Source organism: Papaver somniferum, chromosome 1 (genome assembly GCF_003573695.1).
Source record: "Papaver somniferum cultivar HN1 chromosome 1, ASM357369v1, whole genome shotgun sequence".
NCBI lineage: Eukaryota > Viridiplantae > Streptophyta > Magnoliopsida > Ranunculales > Papaveraceae > Papaver > Papaver somniferum.
The window spans coordinates 210032398-210053346 of record NC_039358.1 but is presented as its reverse complement, the minus strand read 5'-3'; the positions used below and the strand labels follow the sequence as shown (position 1 = coordinate 210053346).

At 37.3% G+C, this 20949-nt stretch overlaps 1 protein-coding gene across 1 annotated transcript; it reads right to left on the bottom strand.

Moving 5' to 3' along the window:
• Positions 1 to 1728: 1728 nt before the first annotated feature.
• LOC113314798 (early light-induced protein 1, chloroplastic-like) lies at positions 1729 to 2575 on the bottom strand. The gene is made up of 2 exons (XM_026563267.1): positions 2297 to 2575; positions 1729 to 2200 (listed from the first exon to the last, which is right to left on the bottom strand). The coding sequence occupies exons 1-2, from the start codon at positions 2468 to 2470 to the stop codon at positions 1856 to 1858; spliced, it is 519 nt and encodes a 172-aa protein (XP_026419052.1). The 5' UTR covers positions 2471 to 2575; the 3' UTR covers positions 1729 to 1855.
• Positions 2576 to 20949: the final 18374 nt, after the last annotated feature.

The window sequence follows — 20949 nt, the reverse complement described above, 5'->3', positions numbered from 1 at the left end:
GAAGACTGAGCATTAGTATTAGTAACTGGTGGATGATACCTAAAAAAGCATCTACTTGCAAAATGACCAGTTTTCCTGCATATTTGACACTCCACTGTGGAGAAATTCACAAATGGTCTTCTTGCAGCTCCATCAGAAATATCCACTGAGAAATATCACAAATGGTCTTCTTGCAGCTCCACTGTGGAGAAATTCACAAATGGTCTTCTTGCAGCCCCACTTGAGTTAGTAGACCCAACACCACTTTTGAAAAAAGACCCATTCTTTGAAGTTGAACCATTATTCTTGAAATTCTTCGATTTACCTTTACCATTTTTACCACCATTGTGAATATTCTTCCCATAAAATATTGTAGGATTACTAGTATGATAACCAGAACCAGCTTCTTGACCCTGATGTTGATCACTAATCCACTTCTCATGAGTTAATAATCTAGCCTTCAATTCACCAAAAGATTAAGGTGTATCACGATTTTGAGCATCTATAACAAAAGTATCATAATCTCTACCAAGACCATTAAGAGCATACATCATAATATGAGCATCAAATACTCTATCATTAATTGCAGCCAAAGAATCAGTAATAGTCTTCAAATTATGTAGGAATTCACTAATAGTTTGAGATCCTCTTCTTAACCCATGCAACTGATTTCGTAACAAATTTCCTCTTGCACCAAACTGAGACCTAAAACTAGTTTCAAGATATTGCCAAATCTGGCAAGCAGAACTCATTCCAAGAACATCCCCTGAAATTGTTGTTGTAAATGTTGCTTTAAGACAACTCATAACAAAACGATCTTCCTTTCTCCAGTACACCCATCTTGGATTAACACTGGTAACACCATTAATAGTGACTTCTGAAGGAGGTTCAACAATTTCACCACTCACATATCCATAAAGATTCATAGTAATTAAAACAGACTCAAACTGATCACGCCATAACAAGAAATTGGTATGATCTAAATTTTCTGAGACGAAATTACCAATGTTATTAAAAGGTAAAGATAAATACCATGAATCTCCATTACCAGAAGCAGTAGCAGCGGAAGATACTGGATTACCATCTTGATTCAATTGTTGTTGTTGTTGAAGATTATTCATCATTCTTCTAGTACTCGGCATGAAAAATTAATGAAAGAATGAGAAATTGTTATTGTTGTTGTTGAAGATATTGAAAACGTATTTGAAAAACCCTAAATTCCAAGAAATCAAGAAGATGACTGAAATTGTGGATCAAGAAATGGGCGAAGATCAGAATTTTTTTAAGTATTTGATCTAAATCGTGATTAAATCACACTCTGTGGAAGAAACTTATTGAAAAACTTGTTGTGATAGAGTTAATCCCAGATCGACCTCAATTATACCATGAGAAAGTTATTACACAGTAATTACAGTATTGTTATTACAAAAGATATTAATTCGGTAGATTACACAAACACATATGAGAGATATTTATACATTGAGAGACAGACTATGATAGTCAAGTCAACATGACCTTGACTACTAGTATATATCCTAATAAAAGCTTTTACTGCTGTTTTTTTTTTTTTAATCTTGATTGAGTGGTTTAAAACGAAGGGTGGGTGAGGGTCCTTTTTGAATTTACCATCTTGATTTACTGTTTATCCACAGTAATACTTGGCCACACACTTACCAATTTCACTTGAAAAATCGTCCATGCTGATGGGGAGAGATATATTATAATGATTTTGTTATTGGCTAAAACATATACTAATAAAGGCGAGCACAACTTTTCATATATGTGATGATCAAAAACATTTACAAGGGGCCTAGTAAAATTTTAACCTTCCAAAACGCCAAGAATGAGTACTTGAAATAGATCAAAATCATGTAATTTATATGAGAGCTCCTCCCTTGGCAACTTCAGTGAGCACCAATGCAACCAAACCCAGCATTGCTGCTCTACCGTTCCACATCTCAGCAGTGGAGGACATGATACCGTCTGATTTCGATTCAACACTCACACCTTGAGCCAATGGGACAATTGAAGCCACGGATAGCAAAACACATGTATATAGAAACCATGGTAGTCCTCCATCACCCAACTGTGCTGCAACATCAGTACCTTTAGCAAGTTCTACTCCCATAGCAGTAACAAACCCAATCATGGCAAGTCTACCATTGATTCTCTCAGGTGCCGGCCCACTGAATGCTAGTAAATCTGTAAATTTTGTACTCATCTGCAGATCATTAAAAAGATTTAATTCGTTAGCGCTAGATGAAAAAATAATCACCAAATTAAGGATAAATATACCAGTATAATCGAGGCAACGAACCTTAGGTGCAGCACGTGGTGGTGGAGAAGTGGGAGTTGAAATTGGAGCTTGCTTATTATCCTCGGCCATGCAGCAAACTTTGAAGCTAGCGTTTCTCCGTGTTTGGATTTGAACACGGTTGACATTGTTAGACAGGATAGAGTGGTACACTGCAGATGATGCTGAAGCAGCCATTATATTTAATTTAAAAAATATGAGATTACTTAAAAGTTTTGATTTCTTTTGATGTAAGAATGTAAGAGGCTCTTGTAGTGGTAATAAATGGATGAGCAAGTTGTTTTGCTGATGACATAGTATGCCTCAAGATGGTGTATATATATATACAGATAGAGGGAAGGGAAGATGTTCCTATTTGAAAGGTAGAGAGAGTGAATTGGTCGGTAGAAGTCCACATGAACAAATATTGTATACACCGTTTATTTACAGACACGTGAATGTCTTTAGGAAATGAATGACGTGGGTTAAATTTCAACCGATATTGTTAGTCTTTAGATTCTAGCTAGCTAATCATGGGATATGGTTACTATTTTTGATTCATGGGATGGATGGCATGGCGGAAGAGTCACGAGCAGACATGTTGATGTACAAAGAACAACAAGGCTGGTCGAGTTTTGTCGTTTCCATATTTTTAGCTTATCATGTTCGTTAGCCTGTTTTATTTTCTTTTGCAAATACGCTTAAATTATGCCGACGTATAAATTGAATGTATCTAGAATTTTATTTTTCTTAAAGAAAACTCAGGCAGTGCCTAAGGGAAGTGATACATTATGGAGCTAGTGGTATCATTGTTTAGACAAACATCTGATCCACTGCTAAGGTTCTTACAGACAATAGCCAAATTTAAAGCTTGCAAGTTTTGGAGTCTATGAAGAAGTTTAAGACCCGTTAAAACAAAAGTTACTGGTTTAATGTTTAAATTGTTTTCTACATTCAAAAGCTGCTTTTCCCTGTGGTAGTTTCTGGTGAATCTTCCTTTGATGGCTTTAATGTAGAGAGCATTGAAGTGTTCCAGAATTTCATTGGTTTCAGCATGTATCTCTATATTCATGTGCTGCTTTTCCTCAGCCCATCCAAAAGCTAGTTCAACTCCTCATGTGGCTCCTCCTGCTCCCCAATGGCCTTTGTGTCCTCTGCGATCAACATATTTGCCTGCAAAATCAGTAATAATTAGGGCTGAGAAAAACTGATTACTGTTAGGATCCTGTATAGTGCAGATTTTGATTATGTAACCATAATCCTGTTGTTGCTGAGGGATCCCAACATGGAATCCATTGTCTCCTCTTCGAATACCAGTGTCAGAGGTATGCCCCCGAGAGTTCAGAGCATGATGTGTCAAATTGTGGATTCTTTTATAGTCACATAAGTGTTGGTGAATGCTAAGAGAGGTTTTCTTAGCATTGGGTGTGATGTTTTGGAAGACTAGATCACATCAACCCTTCCAAATAAACCAGCAAGTAGCAGCATAGGTGCTGATATTTGCAGTATTTCTTGTATGTTGAAACCAAGAATTGAACCAATCCATGAAAAGTGTTTGATGATCAAAAAGAACATGATTTTCACCAAACATAAGCTGTCAAACATCAGTAGCAGCTAGGCAATTGAGGAACATATGTGTCATTGTCTCCTCCCCACTTTTGCATATTTTGCATATGGGATCAATATAGTGAAGGATGCTGGAAGTTTTAACATTAGTTGGGAGGATTTCATGAGCACATTTCCAGAGAAAGATTTTTATGGAAGGTGCAACTTCCATATTCCATATAGATCCCCAGTCTCTTGTTACTTGGTCATTTTTGTAAAGATTCTCTATTTTGGCTTTGTACAAAGCTTTAACAGAGAATTTTCCTGTGTTATTGAGATTCCATTGCATACTGTCTTCTTCCCTGGGATGAATAACAAGAGCGTAGATGGCTTGAGCAATATTAGGATTGAAGGTCTGTTGAATAAGCTGAATGTTCCATTCCTTATGATCTGTCATTAAATGATCTAGAAGTTGAATATCATTTGGGAAGTTTGCAGGTTTTGTGAGCTTGTCAGTTGAATCAGGTATCCATATGTCCTCCCAGACTCTTATTTTGTTGCCATTGCCTATTCTCCAGAAGCAATGCTGCTGAATGTTCTGAATACCTTCAAGAACTCCTTTCCATATCCAAGATTCTCCATCTTTAGCTTTGGTGTTTATATTTAGCACATTTCTTCCTATTAAGTATTTGACATCCATCAATTGGAACCATAGAGAGTCTTTATCCTGTTCCAATCTCCATCCTATTTTTGTTATCATGGAGATATTGAAAAGTTCCATGTTCATGAATCCTAATCCACCAAGATCTTTAGGTTTGCATATGGCTGTCCAAGCCTTAGGATAATAACCAGTGGGGTTTTCCAAGTTCTTCCCCCAGAAGAAGTCCCTTTCTAACTTGTTCATATCTTGACAGGTTTGCTTTGGTATTCTGAAGCAGTTCATTTGGTAAATGCTGGCTGTTGAAGTGACAAATTTTATTAAGACCTCTCTTCCAGCTGGGTTTAAGGGGGTATTCTTCCAACTTGAGAGTCTCATCTTCATATTATGGATCCCTGGTCTGAAGGATTGAATATTGCTTCTATGAGTAAATAGAGGAAAACCTAAATATTTATAATTTAAAGGTAGAACCTGAACTCCTAATAGCTTGCAGATTATGGGCATGAAAGATGGATCAGTGTCCTTGCTGAAGAAAGCACCAGATTTAGTGAAGTTGATCAGTTGACCAAAGGTGTCCCCAAATATATTGAGGATATCCTTGAGGTTTTGGGCTTCAGTGGTATTAGCTTTGCAGAAGACCATACAATCATCAGCAAAGAGAAGATGGTTTATTGATGGAGCATTCTTGCAGATTTTTACTCCAGAGATAATTCCCAATTCTTCAGCATGAGATAAAGTTCTAGATAGTGCTCCCACGCAGAAAAGAAAGAGGTATGGGGATAGGGGATCCCCTTGTCTGATCCCTCTGGAAGGGTTGAAGAAGATATCTGGAGAACCATTTATTAGAACAGCTGCAGAAGTCGTGGAGATGCATTGCATGATCTTATTGCACCAATCATAATTGAAGCCAATTTTTGTCATAATGGTATGAAGGACTTTCCAGTCAACTCTATCAAAATCTTTTGCCATATCAATCTTGATCCCCATGCTACCTTTGTTACCTTTGATGCATCTTCTGGTTCTCATGGAATGAATGATTTCATGAGCAATAACTATGTTGTCAGCAATCTGTCTTCCAGGAATGAAAGCAGATTGGTAGGGAAAGATGATTTTGTTTAAGTATGGTTTCATTCTTTGAGCTAAAAGTTTGGATATGATTTTGTAGGTGGTGTTGTAGAGGCTAATAGGTCTGAAATGGCTAGGACAAGATGGGTTATCTATTTTGGGTATCAGGGATATGAAGGTTGAGTTCATTTCTCTGAGAAGATGCCTAGAAGTGAAGAAGTGATGGACCATTTTAACCAAGTCTTCTCCCACAATATCCCAGTTGTCTTGAAAGAAGTTTGGTGGGAAACCATCTGGTCCTGGAGCTTTATCTTTGGCCATACTAAAAAGGATTGCCTTGACTTCATGTTTGTCAGGAATTCTGTTGAGATTGTTGTTGTCAGAGTTGGTTATAAAAGTAGGTATCAAATTTATAATTTCATGATTCATAGCAGGATTTTCAGCAGTAGCCATCTTGGTAAAGTGGTTAGTGAAGCATTGCTTTATTTCTTGATAATCCTCAGTCCAGTTTCCAGCACTATCCTGTATAGAGGCTATCCCATTTCTTATTATTCTGCATTTTGTAGCTCTGTGGAAGTAATTAGTATTTTTGTGCCCCAATCTGATGAACTGATCTCTGCTTTTGGCTTTCCAGAATTTTTCTTCAATGTCTTGCCAATCTCTGAGAACTTGCATTGCAGCTTTTATAGCTTCACTTCTATCTTGTTTGAAGTAGTTTCCTTGTAACCATTTTAGATGTTGTTTACTTTCTTCAATATTGGTTTTGATATTGTCATACACTTCCTTGTTCCAGAATTTTAGTTTCATCTTAATGTCTTTGAGCTTTCTGGATATGAGGAAAGCACTAGAACCTGATAAATTTCTCTGCGAGCATTCAACAATTATATCCCTACAATCCTTGTGGTCTAACCAAGGACCAAAGAATTTGAAAGGAATTTTACCAGTGCTCCAAGTAGGATCAGTGTTAAGGAGAATAGGGTGATGATCAGAACTAATAGCTAGGATATTAGAGATGGTGGAGTTTGGATATAGAAGAAGCCAGGATTCAATGGCAAATCCTTTATCTAATCTCTGCTCAGTGAGAGCAGGACCACTTCTCTTGTTTGACCAAGTGAAGGGACAGCATGTGCGTCCTAAATCATTTAGATCCAAATCAATGATTTTGTTACTAAAAAGATTAGCTTCCACATTATCCAGTGGTTGGGTACTGTACTTTTCATTATCATGCAGAATGAGGTTGAAATCTCCAATGACCAACAAAGGGAGGGAGTGATTAGAAGTTGTGTACTCCGGGTTTTCCCAAGAAGTAACTTTACTCTTAGTGTCATAGGGGCTGCCGTAGTAACCAGTGAAAAACCAAGAAGGGCCACTAATATGCTTGATTATAGCATTGATATGGTTAATGGAATGATCCAGGATCTCAACATCTATATTGTTCTTCCATATCAATACTAGGCCTCCAGCTATACCACTATCCCCTCCAGGATTAACATGCCAATAATTTTGAATATTAAGTTGTTGCATAGTTTTTGTAAGTTTGGCATGCTTCTGTTTGGTTTCAGAGATGAAACAGATGTCAGGGTTGAACTTATTCAACAAGTCATTAAGGTATTTCTTGGTATGTTTTTCCCCTATCCCTTGGAAGTTCCAAGCTATTGAAGTGAAGAACTGCCAGAAATAGGATACAGAGGGGTATTTTGAGGTAGGCCTTCTAACCAAGGGATCATAGTAAATTAGCATACAATAGAGCATAGTGTTGTGATAGTGTTTCTTGCAACTATGATTATAATGGAAAAAGATAGTGATATATACCTCAGAGTTTGATGTGGAGGTGCCAGCATCACCATTAGCCATATAGGGAGTGTTTGAGTCCAGCGGTTCAGCATAATTGTCAGGATAATCCTTGAGTCTTTTGGTGTTATCAGCTTCATTGGTTTCGATAGAAACATCAGCAGGCGTTGGCTTTTTCCTCTTGGGCATAATATGAATCTCGCCAATTCCATGAGTAGTATCAGGGTCAGTGGGAGGGGTTGTTTCATCAAAGACATGAATTGTCTTTCTAGCCTTCCAAGCCTTCTTTTTGAGCTTAGATTTTTCAGCATCCATCCTTTCTTTGATTTGGGACAAGGTTGGTAAGGATTGAGATGGAACTGCTGGGAAAACTTTGGTTGGATCTAGAGCTTGAGAGGCATTGGTGTTAGGTGAGTGAGCGTGTTTGGCTCTAGATGCTTCCTTGAGCTTAATCTTTGAGTGTTGATTCTTGTAGTTGATAGAAATTTTCTTGGAAAGATCTAGTTTCTTGTTCCTGATTTGGCAAGCAATGACATCTGTGTGGGGTTAGTTAGGATCAGCTCTAGATGATGCTCCAAAAGTAAGGTGTTTGGAGGATGAGGGAGAAAAATTTGTAATATCCCTTTCTAGTTCTTTTTGCTTAGCATTCCTCATTTTGATTTCAAAGGCTGCTGCAGCATAAGCATCTGTGTATCCTCTATGAATGAGATTTCTCCCTTCTTGAACAGTTTTTTGATAAGCAGTTTGGGGTGGTGGTAAAGGTTGTGGGGTTGGCAGGCTTTTGTAGTTGTTATTGTGAGATTTTGAGGGTGTGGGAGGAATGGGACAAGGAGGAGAAGGGTGATCTAGTATTCTACAGACTTTTCAGAATCTAATACCATTGAGAGCATAAGAAAATTCAAGCCAGTGAGATACAGTTGGTGTTTCATAAGCTTCAATTCCAAATTTTAAAGGCCTAGTAACATCAATAGTGAGTTGGACTTCTAAATTTTTCTCAAGTCTGTCTCTCGCATAAGGTTTCTTAGCAGTTTGATAGACTCCAACAGGTTGCAGAATGTTGTCGATGTCTGGTATGATATGGGTTGGGATTCTTTTGATGAGCATCCGTATCATAACTTTGGTGAATTGTTCTTCATGAATTAAGTCTGTACCTCCTTCTGGAATTCCAACAAGAACCATAAGCTTATCAAAAACACCTCTAGTTCCTCCATTTCTAAGAGTTTGGTAGTCTTCTTCATGAGTGAGTCTGAGGGTGTAGTAGTTCCTTCTCCTATTCCAAATATCCAGTTCAACTCTGCCATTGAATTTCCAGTTGTTGTTGATGAAGTTGCCGACTCTGGATGTTTCAAAACAGATATTGCTACAGAGCTTTCCAATGAAGCACCATTTCCAGTCAAGAGATTGTTTTGCTCTGACATTCTCAGGGTTTAAGAAGACCTTGGGGTATAGATCTTCTTCAGGCATGTTGAGGTTTTTTTTTCATTTGAGCAACAAGGTTATCAATGGACGGAGGTGAGGAGTTTGAAGAGGAAGCCATTTGTGGAGAGAGAATGAGAGCATAAAAGAGGAACCTCCAGCAAATATTTTGACCAATGTGTAATTTGGTGAGATTTAGCCAGCAATAATGATGTAGAGGATCAATGTAGGCTTTAATTTGAAAAAGATTCTTCATCTTGTCAATATGACAGTAGCTTTGTGGGTCTCTGATTAATTTGTGGGTTGTCCTCATGCTGAGGTTAGATGGGAACTGGTCAAAGGATGGGGGAGAACCCTTGTACTGGTGTTTAAAGTTTTCCTGGTTGGCTTGGCGTTTCTCCTCTATGCACTAATGTCTGTAACTTGAATTGTGAAGGCTGTTGTTGATGGTGACGTCTAATGGGATCTGACTCGGATTCCTGCACAAGAAAAACGTTATATTTCTAACTAAGTTGTTGAGAATTTTACCTTGTGGGAAGCTAGTATTTTCATAGCCTTCAAATTGTCTGGTAGTATTTTCTGTGCTCCCAAGATTGTTGCTAAAATCCAAGAAGATGAAAGTGATGTGACTAACTTTAATTTGAAAATTTGGCACGGGATGGTGGTGTTTCTTGTCGTAATAGTGTAAGCTGATCCTGACATGGCCTTTGTACTTGCAGTTGGGGCAGACTGAGAAAGAGTTGTTGACTCTGACCAGCAGGACTAAGAAAAGAGTTTGCCAAAACCTATTCAAATCGAGCCAAAACATAATATCCTTACTCGTGGTACTGATTAAGATTTGAGGAGTGCCTGGGGTAAGAAGTGTTGACATCCACCAGCCCATGGTTGGCCCCTTCGAAAGTGACTCAGCTTGCATCTGGTTGGTGGAGGGGTTCTGAGTCAGATTGTCTAATTGGTCCAGCCCTGGCTGAAAATGACCTTTAATCGGGTCGGACTTTATGGATTTTCTCCATGGGTATGAACGCGTAACCTGACCCACTGGAGTAGGCAAACTTTTCTTTCCAAGTGTTTGTTGCCGCCTCGCATGGACCAATGGTTAGTCTTTGCTTGTACTAGGCCAAAAATTAATGCTTGTAGGCGTAATTATGCGCATCAAGTTGCAATACCAATCTTTAGGACTGGGAAACAGGTTGCCACCTTGGAAGTTGGAAGGTTGAGATTGAATAACTGCCACTCTTCCCATCCCAAATAAAACCGCAGAGAGGGAGAATCCTTTCAGTTTCTCATTCAGTTTTCCTTGAAAAATTACGATTAACACTACAATTTCCTCCTGTCTAAGTAATATCCCAGAAGAATTCTCTCTTTGAATCTCCAAGTTATGAAAGGTGATCAGGAACCCCAAGATGCTAATCAGGGAGAGCACAAAAGAGCCCGAGTCAGTCATCCTTTGCAACAGATTTGTTTTTCTGAGGTTCAATCTGGTTTTGAGTATGTTTTGTGTTCTAAGGGTTATGAGATTAGAGTGTATGATCAAATTGAGATCTTTTTGAGATGTGGTATGAATTTTTTGTAGGATGGGTCTGCTATAGTGTGTGAAGGTTTTTCTGGCATAAATGAAAATCAATTGCACTACCATTCTATTGTAAGTCTTGGCAGCGCAGGAACTGGAGATGGGGGAATCATGCATGCATTTGCCGAGGTTAGTAATCCACAACAGAGAATCGAGCGAGGGAGAATCGAGAATGGTCAGCTTGTAATTGTTAAGGATGGCTGGGTTCTGTTTGCTCTTCATCCTACTCAAGGCCGACGGGAGGTGAAAGAAGGGATTGTGCTGGTGGATGATGAGAGAATTGTATGTGGAGGTTCTTGACAGGGGTTTTTTGCTTCCCCTATTCCTGACGATACCAGAGCTCAGATTCGAATTAATGATACTCGTCCTCCTACTCCAGGCCAGGTACTCTTCCCTAATTTGTTTGTACTTTCTCCAGCACTTAGGAAGATGGTTATGGATGTGGCTGAGGTGTCCCAAGCAGGAATTGGTGAAGTAACTCATTCGTGTGAAGTACCAGAAGACGAAATATTGACACCAGGGGTTGATTCGAGAATAGTGGGCAGATATATAGAGCTGCTAGAGTCAGTGCAATGCGAGGAGAGGTACCTCAATCTCCTGAGAAGCCAGCTGAAGAAACCTTGCCATCTGGAGCTGATGCAAATGTTGTAGCGCAGGTATATAAAGCTGTAGTGGTTAGAGCTGTCAAGAATGTGGCCAGTGCTTCTGGAGATGCAAGAAAAAACTAGCCAGGTAGGCTTCAAATAACTGCTCAGAGAGATGTTAGAAGAAAAACACACACAAACAGTTTTATTTTTTGGTTGGCTAGAGGTATCTAAAGCTGTAGTGTCCAGGCTTCAAACTAGCCAGGTATCTAGAAATTTGAAGAGTTCTTTCTTTTCTTTTCTTTTTGCTGGAATTACTTGATTCCATTAGAACAAATACATGTAGAACTATATTCATGTACCTCTTGAAGTAGTCCAGTCCCAAGGCTTGAACTTTTATATATACGACTGTTTTGATCCTAATTTTTACATCAAAAAGGCCAAAATTGCTAATAGAGGTACCAAATTGCTTGCCGGTATACCATATTACATATAAGACAAAACAAGATTTTCCTTTGGGTTGGTACACCCACAAGCAAATTGGCACCCCGTTAGCAGCCTTGAAAAAGGCAGCTGTAATTTCACATTTTAGACTTTGCAGCAGGCCTGGAAAAATTAACTGACCATGCCCAACAACAAGAAGCCAGTTTATCACTAGTAGGTTCTGTACATCGGGCGGGCAACAATTTTCTATTCGTGTTCATCTGTTTCCCAACATAAATCTTACAATCACTTTGCAGATTTAAAAAAAATGTACTGCATTTTGGTACATTCAGCATCAAAGAGTGCAGAACCCCAGCCAGAACCTGCTTTGTGATCTAGTACTACAAAGAATTTTAGCATATCCAATCTCAGAGAATAACTGTCTCTTTCCAATTTCAATGATTTACAGCAAACCCCAAAGTATAAATTTTTATTCCTATTTCAGAAAGTACAAATGTAAAGCCATATTAGATTTCCGGAAATGCTATTCCAAGCACTCTTCACCACACTAATCACCACTCAAATGCTAGGTGTTGCACAGATAGTGGTCCAATTTTTTCAACCAGGACCCACAGTTAGAAAAAAGGATACAACATTTGAGAAATGTAGGGTTTAGATGTTGTGATCTGTGAGTAGAGTGGTGTTTTGTGCTGTGAATAGCACCACCGTTAGATTTCTGAATGATTAGCAAATTCGCTATAAGCCCATAGCCCTTGTTAAGAATTCTGACAGAAATGAGCCCCGACGGTTGTTAGCCAGTGAATGATGCATCGGCCTTAGGTGTAGGAGCACCTACGAATCCTCATCTACATCTACCGTTCTACCCATTTCTGAAAAACAACAAACCAGAAGTCACATGAATACAATCCAAAAATGAAATTACATATGTGCAATAAACTCACAGTAACATGTTCAGGCAGTGACATCAAGAATCAATTCTATTTTTAAAACTGAAAGATAAAGAACCATATATATGCTATATACAAGAGAATAACTCTCTACCGTAGATATGACTTACAAGGAAGCAGACATTAGAGTCACAGGGTGCAGAAGATTCATCCATGCAGAAAACCTACGAAAAGTATGGATACAGTTAAAGCAAAGGATAAAGATAAAATAAGAAACGTAACATCAAACTAATTCCTTACAGAACTACCCAGTATATAAGCCGTAAATAAGAACTAACAATGAGATCATAATCATAAAATCACATGAAGTGAGCATGCTCTAAACCAAACCCCAAAACAGCTTAAACTAAACAATCTAGCTTGCATTAACATCACAGAAAGCACACTAACACCGGCCAAATTCCGAATATAAGACGACAAGAATTCAATAGAGACATATTCAATCAATTCCAAGTTCTATGCACCTCAAGTGTGACAGTTACATAACACTACAGAATTAGCAGATCCATGAAAAATCAAAATGTGCCTACTAGCCTAGTATGAACCAAATCCTTAAGATTACACTTCAGTAAATTCCTATAATAATGAAAGTTGCACTACTGATAATACTTCCACTTCAAAACATAAGGCCTCTACGGACGGCTATTTTATTTTTAGCACAAAAGCCTAGTTACTTGATCATTCACACAAAAGCATACATATTAGATTATCCTAAGTCACATAATGATGAACTTAAACATCTTAATTCTGAAATAGTACATGAACAAACATATAGAACAATTTAAAGATTTAGAATATACCGTCTGTTTGTATGACCAAGACCTTTATTGCCGCTTTTCGTCCATTCCGAGTCCACCAGCTCATACCAATTATTCAGAATCAGATTGATACATAAACCAGTTTCGCTTTTTCACCCACAAATTCTACCTCAGCAATACCCACTACAAGTAGGTGTTGTTTCACGGGTTGTCTAGCCATGGCTTTCTTTTACTGTAAAGAAGAACAAAATGATCCATATATCATTCAATTATCGTTATTAATTTAAAGCTTATATTAACATGCACATGTAGAAGTTGAAAAATATTACCAAAAGGCCACGGCCTTGAAGATCCAGACTCATAATTGACTTGATGAGGATAGTTTGAACCTGCTGGTGAGTGTCCACCATTCTCAGTGAAGGACTAAGTGGTCAGATAGATGTTGGTGTCTACTGCTTGATCCAAGCAGAGAATTTGATCGTGAACTATTGCGCACAAAGTTTGATATTGACCATCCCCAATTTGCTGGTTTAGCGCAGTGCTTAACTCATCATCTCCCAGACTTAGAACGACTATAGGGTTTTGGCCTTGGAGCAGGGGTTGGGGAACTCTTCACTGAACTGGTAAATCATCAGGCTAGGCAGCAATTCCTAGTTGCCTCCAAGACATTCTTGTTGGCGTTTCTTCAACCTGTTTTTGGTGCTGGAATATCAAAAGCCCCTTGAAAATGGTTCTCTGGAGGGCCCCTAGTAGCTTGACGTTTTTGATCCTCAATTTTACCTTTACGAGTCTCTTCTGTCGGACATTGAAGAAGCACCATCACATCCTCTTAGTAACCCCATGGAGAGGCACCTGTACCAACAAAAATGCAGATCTAGAATCAGCATTACATTCTCATTACAAAATAATCAACTAGGACCATTCACAGATTCACAGAGTTGTAGCAATCAACACAATAAGGCAAAAAGGTTGGGTACTACTGAAGATTACAACTCTTCCTTCCATGGATTTCAATAAATGACAAAAGACTAGACATACAGTAATGTTTTCCGGACAGGTGAAGCTCCAGTAACGTACTACTGACAAGTAAGCTTCAAAATGGTTCTAAAAATTCGAGTACAAATATGCCACACATATTGGACTACCAGTTCCAGGTATAAGACAAAATCAATAGAAACATACCCAACCAATAGAAACATACTCTACGTGCCTCAAGTGTGACAATTACATAACACTAACAAAATTAGCATATCCAAAAAAATCAAAATGTGCCTAATAGGGACAGAATCTGAAGATTACATTCAGTAAGTTCCAATAAATCACAGAAGCTTGGACTATCAAGATTTCATGAAAAACAGAATGGAGCAAACACGTAAAAGAAAAAAATTACATAAAAAGTGTTTTATTACCCTAGCCAACTCTTCCGTCATCTTCCTGTGGTATGTCTCTGAATAAACAAATCATTTCTCCCGCTACCTAGACCTCAACATACATACATACGCTTTTTCACCCACAAAATCTCCCTCAACAACGCCCACTATAGGTAGGTGTTCTTTCACGGGTTGCCTAGCCATGGCATTCAGCAATATAGTGATTCCCCTTTTTACTGTTAAGAAAACAAGATGAACCATATATGATTATCATTAGTTTAAATCTTATGTTAACTTACAAAAGTAAAAGTTAATTTCAAATTATTACCAAAACTTTGTGGCCTCAAAGTTCCAGACTCATCATTGAGCTGATCAGGAGAGTTTGAACCTGATGGGTGTATATTTGTCAGATGATGGACAAGTGGTTTGTGTCAATCATTGTTAACTGTAGTAGGCAGTCAGTCTTAATTAAAGATAATCTCTGACTATTTTGATGTACGACATTACTGATGGCGTCTGGCAATGAAGTTAGTCTAATTGCTGCCCGATCTGTAATTTACATTTAGAACCTGTAATTGATCCAGTTCTGCGATTCTGCTTCAACTTCGGAATTCCTTTCCCTTTAGAACCTGGATTCCCGAAGGCCCAAAAGTGCTATTTACACTGTATTTCAAAACGATCGTGTTGGACAGAAAATACAGTCTGAAAATCAAAATAAACAAAATTTACATCAACAAATGATGGCAGCAACAACCCGCTTATCAATGTGATGTAACAAATGTAAACATGGTTCAAAACACATGACCAATACACAATTGCCTACATAAAAGAAAAGAATCTTAAGTTATATAATGATGAACTTAAACATCTGTTAATCAATTCTGAAATAGAACATGAATGTAATACAGTGTTACAGTAATAAACAAAGATGTTGAAAAAGTTTAAGATTTAGAGATACCATGTGTCTGTCAGTGCGATGATTGAGGGAATACGAAGATACACACCCAACACATCTTCTCCGATCTTCTTCCAATTTCCGAATTCGCTCATACCGCACAATCCAGATCAATACATAACCCATTTGGTTTCTTCCTTCTCAGTCTTCATAAGAGCAAGTCTTATGGTGGAATCCATCCATCTTCCATCTTCCACACCACCTCAGCACTTGGAACTGTGGATGGAAGCGCAAGTGTAATGGTGGAATAGTAGAAACGCTATTCTTAATGGAGCTAAAAAAACGCAATTAAGAATGGAGCTAAAAAACGCTATTAAGAATGGAGCTTTTTTCTCAGCCGTTAGATTTCAACAACTCATTTTAAATCTACGGATAAAAAAAGAACGCAGTTCTTAATGGCGTTTTTTTAGCGCTATTCTTATTAGCGTTTAGCGCTATTCTTATTGGCGTTCAGATGGATTCCACGAACCCTTTCACGAAATCGTGGAACCTTGCTTGGATTTTCTATGGAAGCCACTAGACTTGACATTCCATGGTTTTTCCACACCTGGAATAGTTTGGATTCCACCATAAGACTTGCCCTAAGCAACAACTTTCATCCCTCTTATGTTTCTTCATCTTGAATCGCAACTCTTTATCTTTCTCTCTCTAACTTTCCCTTTTTATAGGTAGGGTTAGGTTTTACAGCTTATTGTTGTTTTATAATTACCAAGTGCTCAGTGGATAAGGGCAGCTTATGACTCATTGTTTGGATAGTGCCAGTGGGATGTGATGCAGAAGTGCCTGAGTTTTGGAACGTATGTCTTATTTTGAACCTGATTTTGGGCATACTGAAATCTTACTAGGCATACTGTATAAAGACAAAAAAAGGTTGTAAAATAGCAAAATCAGATTACCCCTTAACCCAAATTTTTTCAATGACAAATCTTCCCTTTACGTATTAGTGTTAGTAATATTGATTAGTGATTAAATATTTTGTTGAGTGATTAAAATAATTTTCAGAATTATAAAGCTTGTTTAGATGATTTTTTGGATCATGGTTCGGCGAAACAGGTTGAGGTTCGGCTCACATCTATGAGCCGGATCTACCAATTGATGAACGGTTCGGCTCACTGAATCTGTTTACTGCATGCACCGAACCTATAATTTTCAATTCCAACCCTTTTGCTAGACACTAGTTCGGCTTATATGAAAGTTTCATAGTAAGCCGAACAACATCCTGAATATCTCGGAAAAAAATAATTAATGGTTCGGCTTATAATTCGAAAATTGTATGAGCCGAACATCAATTTGTTATTTTTTGGGTTAAAATATTGTTATTGGTTCGGCACATATTGAGAATATCGTAATAGCTGAACCTCGTAAATACGCTAGGTTCGGCACATATTATGATTATCGAATACGCCGAACCCCTATGCATCTCTGTCTGTGACTATGTTCGGTTTGAAATTTCATGAGATTTCATGCCGAACTGTTCATACACTTACAGGAATCTTTTGTGAAGAACAGTTCGGCTAAAAACGCAACTCAATTTTGAGCCGAACCCAATACTGTAACTGTCATTTAATCGATGAAAAACAACAAATAAGAGATTGGGTTTGTAAAACTTGCTTTCTTATCCTCATTTCCGGAGTTGGAGATGCAGTTGGTTCAATTTCTGGTTCAATTGGTGGTTGATTTTCAGTTTCTACACCTTTATCTTCAATTGATAGATTAGAAGACGAATTGGTTTGCCTAGTCTCTGCTTTTCGTTGTACGAGTCATTATGTGGTTGAGTTTAATCGACGATCAAATTTTTACGAATCGACAATTAATCACGATGATGAATTTTTTTTTCGCAGGAGGGTGAAGAGTTCGGCTATAGGAGGAGGAAGAAGAAGAGATGGTAAGGGAAACTGATTTTGATTTTTTAGAAAACTGATTTTAGATTTTTGTATTAAGGGTATATAGGTAATTGAACTACCCATAGGGTACCCCTTATAAGGTCACCCAAGATGGGACTATTGTTTTGTATGCCTAGAAAGATTTAGGTATGCCCAAAATTAGGGTTCCTTTTTTTTTTTTTTTTTTTTTGTAAATAAGTCATTTCATTGAAAAAACCAGGAGTCCCGAGGGATATGGGTTACAAAAAGAGTAGATCTATCTAATGTTGACCACAGGAGGATATATTGATATTAGATTTATCTACTAATAACTGGTTTTCAATACAAGCTGCGGGTATACTTCACCACAAAATATGAGAGTTTAAGGATCTAACGAACTTTGCTAGAGTGTCAGCCACCCTATTTCCTTGTCTTGGGACAAAATAGAAACCTAAAAAGTCATTGCATAATTGAGCCAATCTTTTTGCTTCATCTAAATATGCTTTTGAAGGTCAAGAGATGTCTGAGTTCTTTCCATGCATGTAGTTGAAAAGGCTTTCACAATCTCCTTCAATGCTAAAATTTTTCAGATCGTTCTCCTGTTCCCAAGTAGCATTGAAGTACTCCTATAGCTTCCGCTTCGTGTGGGTCTGAGGTTGTTGATTGGCAAGCTTTTCCTCCTCCTGAAATTACCTGCATCATCTTTCAGGATTATAGCATAATTGGAAGGTAAGATACTAGAAATCCAAGCAGCATCAACATTGATTTTAAGATTGTTCCTTTGGGGTGCCTGCCATACTGCATTTACATTGTTCTTATTCTGTTTTATCTTTGTACCCCGCATAATTTTTTTTTTTTGACCAGAAAGCAATGTGTCCTTGAATTTCTAAAGCCGAGGACTTAGATGACGTTGACTTGTTTTCAAAGACTTTGTTGCATCTTTCTTTCCAAATGAACCACATCTCACTTTTGGGATTAGTTCCACAGATATCTCACTTTTGGGATTAGTGATCCAATCCTTGCAAAGAGTTAAGAAAGTACTTGAACTATCTATATGGAGTTAGTAGATTGTAATTTTACATCCCTTACCTTCCCATACGGTTTGAAGTTAGTAGATAAAGCATTTTGAAGACACTTCCATAGAAACAATTTAATTCCTTGAGATATATCTAATTTCCATATATCAATCCAAAAAGAGTCAGTCAGATCCAGACTAACTATATCAATACCATTTTCATTCAGCTTGTCGTATAAAGATTTTACCGTGTAGTCTCCTGACTTTGTTAAAGTCCATCTTAATTGATATTTCTTAGGAGTATGGTTCTTATCCTTAAGAAGATTTATTTTCCTAATTTTGATAGCTATATCTTCAGGAACAATAGAGTTTATGATATCCATATCCCAAGAGCAACAATCTGGATCAATCAAGTCTGAAACTAAGTTAATGTGAGTGTATTGTACTAGATAAAGGTTTTCTAGTGTGTCTGTTAATCATGGGATCCATTTGTCCTTCCAAATGTTGTAATACAAAGAATTATGGAATATCCTACTATATAAATTTTCTTTTCCAAGCTCAAAATATATATATGTAACAGCAGTGAGTATAAAGAAATGTCAAATTCCTGAACTGAATTAACAAATTAGCCTCAATATTACCCTGATTAAGATTACTGACAGAAAAACAAACACCCAAGCCATCGATATAGGGATAAAAGCCTAGAAGAGAAGGATCACTCCAATAGACCACCTAAGTTGACAGGTAACCGAAACTCAATTCCAATAAACAATAAAAGTGCTACAACATTCAATATATGGAATTAGTAAGTGAAAAACTCATGTTATGTGAGATTACGCATTACATAAAAAGAAAAGGAAGTTCAATGTATATTTGTTCCATTACCATAAAACTATTAACCTACAGAAAAGATGCTTTACATGGCCAGAAAGATTGAAGATTATTAATCCATTTCCAAGCATAAGAAAACCTGAGGTAGTATATCATTTAAGATGTTGTGTCGTAATCCAAAATTTAATCTATTACAGGTTTCTAGACCTTAATATAAAGTTGAGGCATTATACTGCCAATATTCTTTCTTGCACATTCTTCTTCTTTTTGATCTGAAAGGAGAACAATCATCGCTCCATAAAATCAAGCTCTTTTGACAATGGACGCAGCAGCACTTCCCTCTGCCTCTACTTCGTCCGTTGGAATTAATGAACATGTAGAAATAAACTAATAAGCTACGGTATCTGCGGTGACATGGACTTAAAAGTAGATGGTAAATGCCGAGATACCTTGATTTCATATATCATAGGAGATTCGTAATTACATTAATTTTTTAAAGACCCAATTTCACACTAGATTAGTGGATTGCATGTGTTTGCAAATACCAAAGGCAAGAAAAATGAATTTGATACCACTACAACAATCTACTAAAACACATTATGATACATCATTTTTCATGCCATCCACAGTTGAAGCAAGACGAAGGTTGTTTAAAATAAATATCAGTTGAAATTTCGCATACCATTCGTCACAATGGATTGAAAATTGCTCCTTGAACATATGTCAATGTCGTACCATTATCAACAATTGTTCATTTCCATCTCCGCTTCGAATTCGGATGTATATGGTTTTCACATTGTTAATGTTATCTAAATTAAAAATCCAGGTTGAGAGTTAAGGTGTTTTTTTCTGATCCCGCACATACAGATGAATATTATGAGTTACTTATAAACCCTCTTCTTCTCTTTTTCCTTCCAAAAAAAATCACCAAAAAAATAGATGCCCTAAAGAGAGATTTCTGGTGGGGAAAGGAAACAAACTACAAAGGATATTATCCCAGATCTTATTCCTTTTTTTGGAAACCAATAAGTAAAGGTGGTCTAGGTTTCAGAAATGCTCATAAATTAAATCTAGCCTTGATAACAAAACCAGCTTGGTGACTCTTGAATAAACCTGAAGCTCTTTGGGTCTCTCAACTCAAACCTAGATATTTCAGGAAATCCTCTGCGTTTAAAGCTAAAATACGTTAGAGCATAGCTCGGTTATGTGAAGTTTGGTTGTCATATTTTAGTGAAATTAAACTCATTTAAAGAGTCACTTGATTATTACTAGAGTCAATATCGTATAGGTTAGCTTGAAAGTATTAGGATATGAGACATTACAAGTATTACGTGAAGACTTGAAGAATGTGAAGAAGTACGAAGCTACAACGACGATATCATCCTTCCACTTGAGGTTAGTAATATTTGACTTGAACTGTTTCATTCCCTAACGTATCTTTCAAGTCACGCATATTGAAAACGTAACTGGGAAGCTGTGAATGATTATACTCTTATTAGACATAGTATTAAGGAATACAATACAAAGTATAACGCTTATCTTTTGAACTTCGTATATAAGACATCAACATAATAGTTTGAATGCTATTGTGATTATGTATGGGTATGAGGTGAAGATTTCCTCATATGAAACAATGTTTTACATTCGTTTAAAGGAAGTACATTCACAAACTTGTTTTGTGAATCGAAAGGGAAATCGCTAGGCTTATTGGTATTTGTTATTCATTGCAAATCTTTTTAATTACCAATATTTGTGTTTAGTATAACCGCTCATGACTTGTTTATGTTCTTGGTAAAACTATTCACAAGGCCTTATTTTTGTATTGGTATGACTTTTATTAGTGAAACCGATCTTAAGTAATCACCT